The sequence below is a fragment of the Filobasidium floriforme genome (genome assembly GCF_021052385.1).
Source record: "Filobasidium floriforme strain CBS 6241 chromosome Unknown HD553scaffold_30, whole genome shotgun sequence".
In the NCBI taxonomy this organism is placed as follows: Eukaryota; Fungi; Basidiomycota; class Tremellomycetes; order Filobasidiales; family Filobasidiaceae; genus Filobasidium; species Filobasidium floriforme.
Genome location: NW_025763651.1, coordinates 105,217 through 120,884, shown reverse-complemented (window position 1 = coordinate 120,884; position 15,668 = coordinate 105,217). Strand labels below are relative to the sequence as shown.

General features: G+C 50.6%; 5 protein-coding genes across 5 annotated transcripts; 2 read left to right on the top strand and 3 right to left on the bottom strand.

The window, feature by feature from the left end:
• Nucleotides 1–842: 842 nt before the first annotated feature.
• HD553DRAFT_332813 (general substrate transporter) lies at nucleotides 843–2,969 on the bottom strand (the record flags this gene model as incomplete). Its single annotated transcript, XM_046182075.1, has 8 exons — nucleotides 843–978; nucleotides 1,048–1,300; nucleotides 1,379–1,605; nucleotides 1,678–2,009; nucleotides 2,093–2,262; nucleotides 2,352–2,497; nucleotides 2,560–2,831; nucleotides 2,853–2,969. 8 exons carry the CDS (start codon nucleotides 2,967–2,969, stop codon nucleotides 843–845), a joined length of 1,653 nt encoding a protein of 550 aa, XP_046032571.1.
• Nucleotides 2,970–5,276: 2,307 nt separating this feature from the next.
• HD553DRAFT_278413 (kinase-like domain-containing protein) lies at nucleotides 5,277–5,978 on the top strand (the record flags this gene model as incomplete). The annotated part of the gene is made up of 2 exons (XM_046178046.1): nucleotides 5,277–5,581; nucleotides 5,642–5,978. The coding sequence occupies 2 exons, from the start codon at nucleotides 5,277–5,279 to the stop codon at nucleotides 5,976–5,978; spliced, it is 642 nt and encodes a 213-aa protein (XP_046032570.1).
• Nucleotides 5,979–6,161: 183 nt separating this feature from the next.
• HD553DRAFT_327131 (uncharacterized protein) lies at nucleotides 6,162–7,847 on the bottom strand (the record flags this gene model as incomplete). Its single annotated transcript, XM_046181771.1, has 7 exons — nucleotides 6,162–6,567; nucleotides 6,624–6,833; nucleotides 6,904–6,976; nucleotides 7,027–7,310; nucleotides 7,367–7,549; nucleotides 7,613–7,724; nucleotides 7,787–7,847. The coding sequence occupies 7 exons, from the start codon at nucleotides 7,845–7,847 to the stop codon at nucleotides 6,162–6,164; spliced, it is 1,329 nt and encodes a 442-aa protein (XP_046032569.1).
• A 541-nt stretch (nucleotides 7,848–8,388) lies between these two features.
• Nucleotides 8,389–9,135, bottom strand: HD553DRAFT_327130 (uncharacterized protein; the record flags this gene model as incomplete). The annotated part of the gene is made up of 2 exons (XM_046181770.1): nucleotides 8,389–8,903; nucleotides 9,060–9,135. The coding sequence occupies 2 exons, from the start codon at nucleotides 9,133–9,135 to the stop codon at nucleotides 8,389–8,391; spliced, it is 591 nt and encodes a 196-aa protein (XP_046032568.1).
• Nucleotides 9,136–9,734: 599 nt separating this feature from the next.
• HD553DRAFT_346454 (RNA dependent RNA polymerase-domain-containing protein) lies at nucleotides 9,735–14,980 on the top strand (the record flags this gene model as incomplete). Its single annotated transcript, XM_046183202.1, has 21 exons — nucleotides 9,735–9,890; nucleotides 9,984–10,778; nucleotides 10,854–11,421; nucleotides 11,488–11,693; nucleotides 11,760–11,869; nucleotides 11,946–11,975; nucleotides 12,032–12,127; nucleotides 12,190–12,209; nucleotides 12,271–12,284; nucleotides 12,347–12,441; nucleotides 12,503–12,731; nucleotides 12,797–13,385; nucleotides 13,451–13,593; nucleotides 13,655–13,660; nucleotides 13,719–13,822; nucleotides 13,897–13,913; nucleotides 13,978–14,096; nucleotides 14,164–14,321; nucleotides 14,389–14,473; nucleotides 14,534–14,802; nucleotides 14,893–14,980. The coding sequence occupies 21 exons, from the start codon at nucleotides 9,735–9,737 to the stop codon at nucleotides 14,978–14,980; spliced, it is 3,897 nt and encodes a 1,298-aa protein (XP_046032567.1).
• Between the last annotated feature and the right edge of the window lie 688 nt (nucleotides 14,981–15,668).

The following is a 15,668-nucleotide window of genomic DNA, read 5'->3' as shown; positions in this document are numbered from 1 at the left end:
ACGCAGTGACGTCTTTTCATTGGTAAAGAGAACTCTCTAATTCTCGCTCAATTGCCCCCGATATTTCCGGTCAACCGGAAGCGATAGCCCAGACGATAATGCAGTACCCGACAGGACGCAAGGTAATCCGAGTTCTTCAGACGCCGGCTGTATCTGGCGGAGGCGACGCGTGGTATTTAGGGCGAGGGATGTTTACTGGATCGAGCGCGTTTGTCGACTCCCGGTCTGACTGATCGAACTTTTCTATGACAACCCGGTCTCCCGCTGGCAGATAAGCGAAGTGGCAGGGTGACTATATTGGGACACCAGGCCATCAGTCTTTGGAGAAAGAGAGAGAAGAGAGCAACAGTCTTTCCGCTGCCACTGTAGGTAGTTGCGCTAATGACCAGGGCTTAGATTCTTAGCGATCGCTATGAATCGATAGGATGAGATACTCTCTGCTCCGATGATCAGTGATGAACCTGTCGGGCGACCTGACATTCGAAGATTGGATTTGACCGTAAGTCGTAACGAATGGTGACAAGCAAAACGACATTGTCATCCGTTCGAATCTACAGATACATTGCCCCGCCCCAAAAAATATCACTGCTCATCACCACTTGTCACGAAGAAAGACTGCGGCCTGATTATGCGAAGCTTCTCCCCCATAGGCGAGGCAGAATATCTCTTGCTGCTCAATGTAGACTCTTAAAATTAAAACTAAGCTGTGGTATATGCTACACTCCGTCCCCTTCCTGATAGTATCGTACATAAAGATTCACGAAACCGTAGTCGCAGGCTGATTACGAGGCGCGCTGTTCTTTCCTCCCATAACCAGTACGTTGTCCCGAAATTCATCAGTCTTAGCCGGATTCCTCTCGTAGCGCGTCGGGCTGGCCACCCGCAGCAATAGCTCTTTGGACGGCGGTTTGGGTTTTGGCAAACCTCCAGGCCTTGATACGTCTTTCGAACAGTTCGTCGAGTTCCGCCGGGGTTCGTCTGCAGTGAACGATATGTTTCAGCATAATATTGTTGAGACGTGATCAACAAGCGCGAAGTCGAACTCACCCAGCGGTCTCAGGCATGATAAACCAAGCGAGCACAACGCAAGGCGCTCCCAACCCAGCGTAAAACCAGGCCGTTTTTGTGCCCAAGTTCCATTCGGTCTCGTTCAACATGTAAGGGACGAGCACGCCAACGACGATCCCAATGACGCAAGAGGTGGCGGCTGCAAATCCGGCGGTGTAGGGACGGAGTCGAGCAGACGAGATCTCGCCGCAGTAGACCCATGCTGTCGCTGCTTGTAGGGTCGATCCAGGTACTACGACCACATACCATAGCCCGAGCGTAACATTATCAGCCACCGGAAAGACCCAGCACAAGTTTCAGCCCGACCTACCCCACAAGCAAGTAAAAGCGACGAGGAGCGTGTTACTAGCCCCGTTTTGAGGGACGACCGAGATTATTCCGACGACGATACAGCACGTCAACATGCATGTGGCTCCGATATTGTGAAGGTAGCGACGTCCGACCCGTTCCGCCAAAAAGGCAGCTGCGACTCCACAGGCCATACCGATCCCGCTTGTTATGCAGGTCACCCTGAAAGGGTCAGCAAAACCGACAATGCTAGGACAAGAGGAAATGAGAGGTCAGAGGACTACGTCTCTAAGATGTATGTACTCAAGCATCTGGGCTTACGAGAAGAAGTATGAGACGTAAGAGTAAAACAAGCTCAGACCCAAGAATTGTTGAGAGATCAAAGGCCACGCGCTGACGAGCGTCCTCCAACCATTCCTCCCCTGGAAGATCGCGTACCACCTAACTCGCCCAACCCTCTCTGCCTCGGCTTTTTCGTGAGCTAGATTGACCTGGAAAGCCAAATAAGCTCTGGTCTCGTCAAAGTTGATCACTCCGCGGTTGATCCGCCTCAAGCATTTCCTAGCTAGAGTCTCGTTGCCTCGTTTGACGGCCCAAACGGGGGATTCAGGGACGAAGAGGTAGATGATGAACATGATCCCGATCTGTGACCACTATATATTGTCCAGCACGCGAATCATAAATCAGCGATTAGTTTCCAGCATACGATGGGTCAATATCATATTGCCCGATCTACCTGAGTATAGATAGGCAACCTGAAATTGGTAGGATCCGTAGCGTTCATCCGTTGTAGAGCCAAAGTCGCAGCGAATTGTCCGAATCCGAACCAAAAGTTGTAGGTCATCAGGAGACTTCCTCTAATCTTGACCGGCGCGATTTCCGTCACATAGGTCGGGGTCATGAACTCTATGCATGGAACCTTCACTTCAGCCTCACGCCTGAAGCTAGAAAGACATGGTATATCATGGAGCGATTTTTTGAGATTGTGGACTCACGTAATGACCCAACACCGGCTCCGGTGAACAACTTGGCAACAAGCCATACTTGCCATTTATTCGCGACGCTCTCGACCAGGATACTGATCGCCAACAGCCCTAAAAAGTAGAACAAGGTGGGTTTACGTCCGAACCGTTCCGCGAAGCTTCAAAACCGGATCTTGTCAGCAAAGCGAAGCGCCCGACTAGGAAGTATCGAAACGCTCACAACGGTGTCGTGGTCATCCCAATGATCTGGCCGACCGATTGAATACTGTTCCACCCGCTCAAGACCGCAGCCGCTAGGATCGGCTCTCCTTGCGCATTCCGCTGCGTTCCAAATTGCCTGACAAAGCCCTCGTTGGCGATAATGTTCCCGACGATCCCGATTTGATACCCATCAGCTGCAGCTGCGACGGTCATCGCGAAGCAAATTGCCGTGGCCATCTTATACTTGAGCGCAGTGGCCCAGAGGCCGAGCGATTCATCACCGGTAATCGTCTGCCCGTAGTCGCCCTGAACATCATCTTTGCTGAAGTTGACGTGAAGCGTATCGTGTTTATGCGTGTTCCCGCCCTGCTGGTCCAGCTCGATATGTTCGGTGGTATACTTGTCGTCCTTGTTGTCCATGCTGGTCATTATTACTTCAGTCTGCGTGGGGTCCTTGGTCGGTTCAACGACATGATTCTGCACGAGGAAACGACCGCCATACTCGACCCTTATGAATCATGGTTTCGTCTTCTTCTCCCGCAACAACCCAACGAGCAAGGAGACAAGGATGAGGCCCCATGGAACGCCGAGACGAAACGACATCTACGGGCTAGAATTGTACCGCATCGTCGCGCGCTATCGATATGCAGTCTCGTTGCCAAGACAACTCACAGTCGGAAAGACAGTGACTATCTTGAAGGCTTTTGGCCGTCGTAACAAGACTGCTCGATCGATTTCTGGTTTCTCAAGTCATATGATCACCAAGAGAATCCATGCGGTACATTGTCCGTCCGTTGCTCATTGTCGATCGCGGACTCAGCCACTTGGATGGCGCGACATCGGGAGCGCCAAGTGAGACAGGTTACAGCCGTCGAATGGGTTGAGGCCTAAATCGCGTATTGTCTTGTGTGTAGATAAAAACAACATCGGCTATCACAGATCTTTTACTTCGGGCAATCCTTTAGTTTGTAACAACAGAATAAAATCTTGTAGCTCAGACATAGCATTTATCTGATCAAACAAGAATAAGTCAACATGGACTCCACTGCTCCTGCTATTTTCCCCTGTAACACCTGTCAAGAGGGTGCCTACACATCACCTGTTAGCAAGTGCGGCAGATGTGCGTACATTGCAATTGAGCGTGGTTCACCTGCTGCTATCAATGCGTCCAAGGTATGGGTAATGACAATACTTCTGAGCTATTCTGAGCCTGTCTGATCACACACACCAGTCGCTTCAACTATGTATGCGAGATGGCAGGATACAGAAACGAGGGGAAGATATGTGTTCGGAGTGTGTCAAGGCAAGCTCAGTGCCGGTTGTGCAGTCGAACAATAGTATGTACCTGTGGTATAAACAAATCACAATATGCCATTGAAGCTTGACCCACCAGGTATCCTGCCTGCTATGTTTTCAGCATACAGAGATGAGGCAAATGGGACCCGTCTCCGAAACAATCTTGCCGGTGGAAACGAAGGAGGTCACGCAGCTATTCGGGCTGCTCAAGTAGCCCGCCAGGGGCAACAACGAGTAACCACTGCTAGCTCGGGAAACTCTCATGCTGCTGGCCCAAACTTGGAGGTTCACTATACCTATTCTGAGACAAACGGATACTCAGGCCGGGCCAAGAAAGGGCATACTCATTACCTAAGCGTCAGCCGGGATACCTTAATCAAGGATATGCTCCGGACTATGGTCCGCAAGATTCAGACCCACTATTGGGACACCGCACAAATGGATAGGCCCATGGGTTTCATCAATATGTGAGTCTGTCATCTGGACCATACAGCGCACACCATGATTAACTCAGATGGGATGACAAATGGGATTACAAAATGGATGACGGCTGGATGACGGATGCGATGATGGTGGATTACGCGGATGCCAGTGATGATCCCGAGAAGCCGGCAGTTGTTACCCTGTCCCTTCCCGGCAAGGGCAAAGGAACACTGATCGAGAAGACTCAATATGATATGGAGCTTAGAGTTTATCACCGATGGGCAAAGATGAACCATCTTACTACTGGACGGGACAATCATCCAAATGCCCATACTCTCACCTTGACCATCGAGGTTCGGGCGGACCAGGTTGAATATTTTGGGGAGGGTGAGGACGAGATGACACCTCTGTCTTTCGCTTCAGGATTGCGAGGGAGCTCTGCCACTCCTCAAATGAGCATGGCCAGGGTCAGCAGCATTGTACCTCGACGGTATGTATCATCTTTACCAGTCCCCCTGACAGCAGTACGCCCCCCCTTTGGCCAAGGTGATCCTCCGATTTTTGTCTACGAGAGCCTTGCAACATGGAACCGGGATCGGACTGCCATTGAATGGAGCGATAGCACTGAATATGCTTATCTCTGGATCGACAACAAGATTTTGGGTCAGGGTCAGACCCGGAACTGCTATGAGGTGAAGTTACTTTTGAACCAGCCTTACGCGTTGTAACAGTGCAACTGACAAGTATAATGTTCCAGGCCCGATTTGCTTCTAACGATCACCCTGGAGGCAGTACTGGGTTGGCTCCTAATAACAAGATGGTTGCGAAAGAGATCAAGCCCGAAGTCCTGGATGATACAAGGGCTCTCTCAATCCTCCGCTTGGTACAGCTTGAAGCCGAATCATACATGTGGGGTGATATATGGGTTGAAGAATTCAGTCGGGCCATAGCTGGCACGCCATCTGAGAGGCAGGCTATCCGTAAGCTTGCTCAATTGTGTCGGTCTGTATTACAAATATGATAACTTGGTCTTCTTGCACAGCGCTAGCCTTTGCTAAAGTTCGAGTCTTGTTTTGCCCAGGAGAAGAGGGTACTGAGCATCCGGCTGATCGAGCTTGGTTATTGGAGGACTTCCAGAACGGACAACCTGTCCGGTACTCAGGTTCCCTTGAAGCTGGACAAGGGGAAACAAGGTCAGCATGGACTGTATCGGCCTATGCTCATCTAGCCTATGAAGCTAGTGGCCGCAGTATGGTTCTTTCCGACCTTGAGGGTTGGTTCACCTCGGTCAACATTCTCCTCTTTGATCCTATGTTGCACTCGTAAGTGGATTGTCTTGATGCAGTCCCACTAGTATTGACAGTCTCCTACTCTGCTGGCAGTCTACAAGGGGAACTCGGCATTGGTGATGCTGGAGAGACCGGAATCAATGCTTTCATTGATGGTCATCTCTGTAACCGGTTCTGCCATGACATCGGATTGGATCCTGTCAAAGCGGTCCCTGAGACTGATCTAGCGGCTGCAGCTAGAGAAAGGGTGCTGGAAATCGATGAGGATCTGCCTGATCACCCAGTTGCCGGACCATCGAAGCGTGGCCGTCGAGCTACAACAGTTCCAGCTATCTCTCCAGATAACCCCCGAGGAAGGGTATCTACCCGGGGCAGAGGAAGGGGAAGGGGTCGGGGACAGCATCAAGCGGCTGGCAGCCAAGGTATGTGAGCGCATTGCTGGATCTATGTTGGATATCCCACACATCATCGTACTGTTGCACCCTATTAGCATTGATGTCCGACATACCATTTCAGGCAACCAGTAGCGGGAGAATTGTGCGGCCGACAACTCCGTTTGGTTCAAGATCATGATCGGGTTCAACATTGTATACCATAATCTCCGCTCAACTTGTCATTCATTCACAAGACATGGGATATCTGTGATGTGTCCTGTCATTAAACGGAAGGTGGACCAGATATTAAGCAAAGAAACCTTGGGAAGAGCTTGCTCGCCGGTCACCGAGCAAACATGGTTCCAAAGTAACATGACCCAGCTCTTCTCGTCCCATGTGAGAAAGCATAGCAGGCGAGGGTATGCTGCTTCGATGTCCACAATCCATCGATCGACCTGATCCAAGCTATCAGGTGACAGCCTCAGAAGACAATCTTGGCCTTCCGATGTATAAGCTGTGTTTGCCGACATGCCAGATGGCAGACTGATCCCTTTCTGACGGCGGATAACCTGACAATTGGCGGCCTTCTTGTACATCTCCAATTCCTCGAGAACAAGAGGTGCCATCAAGAATAGGTAGATGACCCTGTGTAACGTGAGTGAATATGGGTTGAGATCGCAATCACTGTCCAGGAATCTTACCGATGACTGCGATTGTCCACAATGTAATCACCAGATGCAATTGCATTGGTTGTACTGACGAGAATCTTCCGGTTGAATTTGGTCACCAAAGGCTTCCAACCCCGTTCCACTGTGATGTTCCTGGTTGAGGACAGGAAGCGATGAGGTTCGGGTGCAACACCGATATCCAGTTTTGCAATAAGATCTGCCAAAGGGGCAACAGCGGTCTCTCTGGAATTTACCATTATATCATAATCAGCATCCATTGCCGATCACTTGCCAGCACGATATGAACACTGACCTCAAAGCCGATTGGTATCCAAATATATCCATGACTTCGTTACCATGATCGCTCGTGACCTGTAGAGGTATGCCTGTGGTCTACGTCAGTTGTCAAATCAGAGAGAGCCACGACTGTACTCACCTCCCATGTCCCGGATCGTCTTGAGGTATAGGTAAGAAGTGATGACATTAGTCCGGTTGTTGGGAACTGCAACAAGAGTAATCCATTTGCGGGAGAACTTGTCCCGCATGCCATAGATTGGAAACCCAATACTCGACAACTTGTCATGCCCGTCGATAGAGAGTTGATCATTGGGTCCATAAGACTGAATGACAGCATTGTGAGATGTCTTGTTTGTAGCTGAGCGGGATCGTTGATCAAATCCTTCAGGGAAGTGTGTCTTCATCACTGCTCGGACCATGTCACTTTGAGCCAGGCAAGGTTAATATGTTTCGGGATCGATGGCTGATCTCCAACTTACCGAGCAATGTGTATCCCTCGGCTGCCCAAAGCCGCTGCTATCCTTGCGGGCGAGTCTGTGTTCTGAGGGTCGTGTTGTCTGATGTGCATGACAATGACTCCTTCGACCTGTTCGATGGAGAAGCCAGCCCTTTTTGGTCCTCCAAGATTGAATTGCTTGAGGTATTTGTTGAGCGTTGAACGGCTTCCAGTCCGACGTGTCAGCTGAACCCTCTTACTTGAATCGCTCTCTAAGCTAGTGACTTACCTGATTTGAATACCATACTCCTGCAACAGCCGTTTGAGAAGGGTCGGTCTGTGGACAATGTTCTCCCCATCTACCAGATGACGTAGAATTGGCTCAAGAGTCTCGACATTCACTGCCAATAACATTGTTGACAGATGCGAATGGAACAGTCTCTTCAGCAGAACAAATGCTGACCTTGGGTATTCCATTGGTTTCGTCCTTCACTGTTTCTATTGTAATGATTGGTGCCCGACATACTGCAGAGGGTTCAATGTGCATATTCACGGTGTGATGTATTGATCGATAACAAAAAGGAAACCTCCAAAAAGACATAAACTATGACTAGACAGCGCGCCTAACCATAGCCAACCAGTCCCCTCGCTTCATTTGGAAGCTCACTTTTTTCACGAGAAGCCTATAGGTCTATCTTTTTATGAGCGGAAAGGGCAAAACTCATGGAAATGCAGGCTGCATCGTGAGTCGAACTCATGACCTGACCTGACTGACCTGACCGTCAACATTTCGCACCATAACCTACTACACCAAAGGTGAGTTCATGTTTTGCCTAGTGTTGTTGACTTCATAACAATACAATTGTACTCCAATGTGTGACGCGACTTAGGCCTCGACCCAACCGACGACCGTAGACAGGTTCATAGGAATGTCGGATCCGCGCTCCGGCGGTCCGAGATCGCTCGAATGCGTCCGTGGGATCAGACGTCTCATTGCGCCAATGAGAGTTCTGCCTGATCCGCAAGTTTTAATCGCCCGAGATACATCCATGAAACCTCTAAACCCTAACCCTTATCTCCCCTGCCCTTATAGGCCCGTTGGTTGAGAGAGCTATTGCGCTGTTGAAGGATCACCCTGAAGTAAAGAGACTGGGACAAATGGTTATGGTCTTGCATGCTAAGGGCCACAAGGAGGATGATGGAAACAAAATGGATGAACAGGACGATGGGTGCCCTAGGAAGAGGCAAAGGACCTTGTGAAACTGTACCTACCAGGACAACAACTCCGATCATGCAGTCAGTTGTGAGAACAAGCAAGACCTGTAGTCCAGATGATGACCATTTGATCGTGCTGTTGATGGTGTTGGTGTCAGGATCCGCAGTATAAAAAGTCGAATCTTCCACGGTGGCGACGCCAGAGGCAAGGGCTACAATTGCAGAGGGAGCTACGGCTGCCGCTTGTGCCTTTAAAGTCTGAAGTTCATACAGCACGCTAGCCTTGACGATCTTGGCTGCTTCTGACGGACTCCTACCAGTATCCTCCCCCAGTTCCTCCAAAGAATCAACAGCAAATTCAGTATCTGTGTGCTATCCAGCTCGCACAGCAGGGCATTTATGTACGAGTAAGTGTAAGATCAGGTCACGTGAGCTGCGTGTGTTTTACTTCCGAATATACTTCCGATCAGACTCGGGTCTATCCGATCAACTGAATTCTTAAACTTTGGTAAATCTGTTACGTTGAGCAGCTTTTTGCGATTTGTAGGTTGGTAATCGGTCATGCATAGGCCACTTCCCACTTGAGATCGAAGTCATATTCATAGTGCAGCAAGAACGAGAAGGTTTCCGGCATCATTCGAACAAGAGCTGGGTCAAGGGAGAAAGGCCAGAGGTCACAAGAGAGCTGGGCGGTCAGCGGGAAGAAGAGCTACATCTGCTAGCTTTTATTTGCGATTAAGTCGGAGGGAGAGTGAGGAAGAGGGGAGAGCAAGAGCACTTGAGGAAACTCGAGAGACAAGGTACGAAACAGATATAGAAGGACGCTCCACGATCCACTACGACCTTTACGACTAGAACAACGAAACAAGGAAACGACAATCAGCGACGATCACTTCTTACGAACGACGACAACGAGCAATCAAGCGACAGCGACAAAAGTCCAATCGGACCGGATATCCACCTGGCATACATAACCTTCTCGCACTCAAAGGAGCTGGTGAGTCGGATGATGTCGGCGAATCAACTTCGTGTAGCACGATACAGCTTCAAAACGGAAAGTATATAATGTCGCTGACATCTCCGCCCCCCTTGCTATCAACATCCTCGGCTGCAACATTACCCTTATGAAACCTTTCAATCGCTCTTGTTTCACCTTGCAATCTCACCCATAAACGCTACATCGTCTTTTGCCCATCATGGAAGACGAAGACTTCATCAAACTGTTTGACAAAATGAAGATTCCGGCCGGTCTGATGACCCGGTCGACGGCACAGCAGAACGACGACTCTCATTTCAGGGTCGCTGGATTCAGCATGGGCTCGATGGCTCCTAAAGCTGATGCTTATTACGAGGTGAACTACAGCAGTATCTAGGTCAAATCAGGTTGAGCTTCTCACAGTGGAAAGCTGATTCATCCTTTTTGATATGGCATCAATATGCTATAGGCATTGTCATATCCGACAGTGGAGCTCGAATCCAAGGTGTCCTTTCACCCCCGGACAGCCCGCTTCTCATTCCAAATCACTCCTCTTCCTCCGTCTCAACCTTCTCGTCTGCCACGACCTGCATCAACATCGAATATCAAGTCATCATTCCCCTTTGGCACCGCTCCTCCGGGTACCAACCCGCTCAAGGGCGAGATCGCTCTCGAAGACGTCTCGACGAGGGGGATCAGCTGTTTCAGAGCCGAACAGCCCATCACCGTGCCTTGCCTCCCAAGACCGAACAGAGGATCGTTCTCCCCGAACTCTCCGGGATCACCGAGGATCCCTCAGAATGGACCGACCAACCGCGGTTGGAACGGAAGAGAGGTCTCCCCATTCTCAGTCGATTCGTCTTCGTCCTCGGAGTACGGTTCTCCTCCGCCTAAACGATCCCGGTACAACTCTCCTTCGCCTTCTCATTTTCAAACCTCGCCTTCCCCATCATACTTTCCTCATTCTCCCGCTTCACCTGGATCCGGCTCTGGCTTAGGCATGAATATGAACACCACCCAAACTTTGCAGAAAGTCACCTTCACCATCACGATGCGTCGACCCCCGCGCCTTTTCGTCCCCCTATTGTACCCGAGCGGCAAGAGTTTTGTCGTCGACAATAGTGAGGCCGGAAAGAAGAACAGGGATGTGACGACCCGACAGGGAACTTCGGTGGATTTCGTCAATGTTGGGGGACCGGCGGGGATGAAGAGGGAGAGGGATGAGGGACAGATCCCGGTCTTCTCGGAGCAGGAGCTCTTCAAGGTGAGTCTGATGCAGCTCGCAAACAAGGCTGATAGAAGCAGTGCTCAATATCGATTCTATTGTGTAATCCGACAGGTCGGCGAGTACCTCTCTTACCGCTTCACCCTCCTTATGACAACAGACGAGCACGACAAACTTCGTAAACTCCTCGGAGATCTCGGTATTTTGGCGAAAGACGTTCTTTCCCCGCAAGGAATCGATGAGTTTAACTCTTCTCACGTTCATACTCACGGAATCAACCATGGTGCGAACGGAACTCGGGTGAATGTGGTCCCCATTATCAGCATTCGACCGGAGCACTTTCAGCGGCGCAAATTGGGGAAGCCTCTACCGTTTCCTCGGGGAGATTTGACGGCGTCTTTGTTACCGGGAATCATGAGGAAATTGCCGTTTGCGACCCGGTTTCTGGTAGAAGGCCTGGTCTCGCATGGCATCATCCTCCCTTTCGAAGCGTTTACTCTTGTCGACAAGCTGGAGGAGATCATCCCGTTGACGGATCGCAAGAAATTAGGGAAAAGCCTCGGAAGGCCGGGTTGGGAGTATGAAGGTCGACCGAAGGACGAACCCCAAAATCTTAGGGAACGGGTGTTGGGCAGTCTTTTTATGGAAGATCGGGTCAACGATATGGGCTCGATCGTGAAGAGTGAGTCGGAAGACCGAGTCGCTTGGCATGTCTATGTTGTTGACGGACATATGTCTTCGTCGGCAGAGAGAGCCCGAGCTTTGGCTAAGAAAGGGAACGCTCCAGAATTACCTTCCCATCTTTGCAAGGTCTATCGTTGTGTTATCACCCCGACCAGGATTTTGTTGTTCCCCGCTGAGCAAGAGGTCAGCAACACGATCCTTCGGAGGTATCGGAAACAGAGCGAACGGTTCCTGCGTGTATCGTTCACGGATGAGGACGACAAGATCAAGGTCTGTGGGGATCTCCTGTCTCCCGCAATCAGATCCGGGAGCTGAGGTGTCTTGTTGATTCGATAGATGAATCCCATTGTTCGGACCGTAGACGCCGCCGTCAATAGCATGGGCACAGTCGCACGAGTGCGTCGCGCTTTGTATCACGGTCTCGACATTGCCGGTCGCCATTACACGTAAGTTGCTAGAACGAGCATGCCTCAGCAGATTGCCAAAGAAAGCATTCGTTAACACTCGGAATCTACTGCCCAGGTTTCTTGCTGCTAGTACTTCGCAAGCTAGGTGAGGCGGTACCGAAATGTTCCGTCGATCCATCCTGACTTTGACCTTTACGGCAGAGAACACGGCTGTTGGTTTGTCGCCGAAGACCCCAGCGGTCCAAGTCCGCTACTGGCTGAGCAAATCAGGCAGAACATGGGTAACATCAACGAAAAGTTTGTCGGCGTTCAGTGTCTGAAATGATAAACGAGCTAATAGCTATTGCTTCGATTCTCAGGGTGGTCGCTAAGTATGCGGGTAAGTCTTGTCTGCAAATGCGTATAGCACCAAGCTCACACAGGCTTCAACACCCTAACAGCACGTTTGGGCCTGGTGAGCACCATCTCGCGACCATCACATTTTTACATATATTGATGTATAGGCACAACGGCCAGGCTTTCAGCACGACCCGTGAAGTCCGGAACGCAAAGGGGGAGAAGATCAACTTTGACGTTGCTGACAAGACTGAAGACGTCAAACGCGATGGATAGTACGTTACGCAAATCCCCAATGCTGTCAGATGAAGACTAACTATGTGAATACTGCAACAGTACCTTCACTGATGGAGCCGGTCTATGTTCGGCAAGCGTGGCTCGCGCGGCGGCTCGTAGTCTTGGTTACAACTCTGGTCCGGACTCTGAGCCTTCCACGATCCAAGTCCGTATCGGCGGTTCCAAGGGTGTCTTGACGGTGTGGCCGTGGATGGTGAGATACCAGTACAGCCTGAGGCGATCTATGGAAAAGTTCAGTTCTCCGGACAGGTCCGTAAACGTCATCCGAGTGAGTAAGCTCTGGAAGTAACGTCATGCTTCTTTCTGTTGAAGCGATATGGCTTGATCATCCAGGTGTCCAGGTTCTCCTATGCTTTCCTCAACCGACAATTCATCGTCCTGTTGAATAACCTCGGCGTCCGTGACGAAGTCTTTGTCGACCTTTTCCACGACGCCGTCAAGGAGGTCAAAGGGATGGCATCTAGGATCGCCAAGGGTCTCCATAACCCCGCGGACGTGAGGCGGGGCGATGAGTTGTCGACCTACCCGGTCCGTGCAATGGTGAAATACGGTTTCCATCGGGACGCGTGTCTGCAAGACTTGCTCAAGGTCATCGAGTGCCGTACTCTGACTGATCTCCGGTGGAGAGCGCGTCTCCAGATCAAGCAGGGTGTCTACCTGTTGGGCATCCCTGACGAACTGGAAATTCTCAAAGAAGGGGAGGTATTCTGCCGTTACCAGAATCCAGACGAAACCGATGAAGAGGCGCAAGTGGTTACTGGCACTTGCATCATCTGCCGCGCCCCCGCTTTGCATCCAGGAGATATCCGACATGTCAAAGCGGTGGATCGACCTCAGCTTCATCACCTTCGGAACGTGATCGTCTTTAGCACCAGGGGGGCACGAGATCTTCCCAATATGCTTGGCGGAGGCGATCTCGACGGTGAGCCGGATTTAGCGACTATCGCGACCTCGAGCTGACTCTGATGTGCGATATGTCTATTGTAGGCGACGATTACAGTCTCATCTGGGACCCCCGTCTGATCCATAAATACGATGCCCCGCCTATGAATTACGATGCCCCTGATCCGCCAAGGGTTTCCAAAGTGACCGATCAACATCTCAAGGACAATTTTATTGATTACCTCAAGGTCCGTACGAGTTATACTCTGAACAGAGTCCATCAACTGATCCCGCTTGCACCCTCCATAGAACGATGTAGGTGCAGGTGCATCCAATAAACATCTCTTGCAGGGCTGATCAATGCTATCTTCAGATCTTGGGTCAGGTAGACAACGCACATCTGGCTTGGGCGGCTCATCAGCATCATGGACCTCGCGGTGACAACTGCTTAGCTCTTGCCGAGATTCATAGTATGGCGTGAGTGAAACAGCGATGCTACTCCTCGGCTCTTTCACTCGCTGACTTATCTAGACGTGCCTAATATGCAATAGCGTTGACTTTGCCAAGTGTACGTATACAGGCTGTGGCTCGCTGATACCTTGCTAACTCGGCTATATTTGCGCGATGATCAGCGGGAATTCCTGCCGATATGCCTCGGCGATTGCGACCCGAATGGTGGCCCGACTTTATGGGTAAGGGCTCTCACATGTCGTATGTATGCGATAATGTATTGGGGAAGCTTTACCGTATCGTACGTTTTTATCCTCTGTCATCGCTGCTGTCCGTGTTCCCGCTGAGTATCACTCCGATGCGAATAGATCGACCAGGATCCGCGATTCAATCCGGCCAGCGAAAACGATATCACGAAAGGTATCGATGCTCGATTATCCCGCCTCATCATACCTCCTTTCTTCCTCAACCTCGCTGCGGAGCTGAAGGAGCAATATGATCTGGAGCTTTGGAACGTTCTTCTACGGTGAGAGACAGATATCTGCAGCTAGGCCAGCGACTCGATTCTGATCAAGTACCGCCCTTTCCTGCAGGTACCGTATCACGGAAGCGGAGGCCTATTCCGGTATGGTACTCAAGAACGGAAAACGCCGCAAGATGAAGGACCACGATCTCAAGGTAGGCTTCCCTTATCGTTAAGCTCTCAGATAGTAGGCGCTTGATCGACACGCTTTTCAGGATCCCGTAAGGGATGCATTCCAAGAGATCGTCCGCAACGTTCGGGAAGAAGGCGCTGCCAGAATTGGTGACGTAGAATCCTCGCAGTCACTTACTGTGACGCAATTGCTCGCGGTAGCTTGTTATCAAGTTGCGTATGATCCCAAATACAGGAGTCTCACCAAAGATCTGGACGACGACGAGTATGACGATGATATCGACGATAATGGCGGAGACCACGATATCATGTTGCTGGACGAGGATTGGCAAAATCCGGTGACACGACCCAAGTCAGTTCGGTCTCGATCAGTTTCCCTTTCGACGAGCTGAGATTTCTGAAGACGCGGTCGACTGACTCCTGGTTGATCTTGTTTCCTCAGACGGTTGATCAGCTTCGCCTGGCTGTATGGAAAAGAGATCCTAGCTTTGCCTCTCATTACCGGTCACGTCGTTGAAATTGAAGACTGAATTACGGAAGATTCATAAGACGGATAATACGAATGACTTGGACCGTAGCAAACGATTTACGAAACACGGGGGACGCGACAAGACTGTAGCTTTCTAGCTCAACAATAACGACGTAACGTATACACGAAGTATGTATGTACGGATTTTGACTTATGTATCTTCCGACCAAACGACGGCTATTACGAATGTTACACGGACGTCCCTGTTATAAACCATCTCCCGACTTCTTCCTGCAAAACCCAACCTCCCATCGCTCCATCAATTTTCAGAGCGTTCCCGAATCCATCAACGACAAGACCTTGTGTCTGAACGTCTTCTTGGGCCCGGCTCGAAAGAGGTCGCCGAGCTGTCTCTTAGTCAACCCGCTCTGCGCGTAGTCGGCATGGTTCGACAACATGACTGCTTGTCAGGACGATCCAGCTTATCGACCGACGATAGTTGACTTACTTTGGCGGCGACGATATCGACGTTAGGTCCCTTGATAGCGAAATCAAACAACGCCTCCAAAGCCAGCCTTTTACCCCGTTGCATTTCCGCGGGAGGCAATTTGGCAGGGGACTTGTTCGGCGTGAGATCAGGTTTACTGGGGGATTTCTGCTTTGTCGGAGTGGAGGGTGTTTTAGTGGCGGAGCTCGACCCGATGGAAGGTTTCGTTTCGTCTTGGTCGTCCATATTCAGTAGTGAAGCG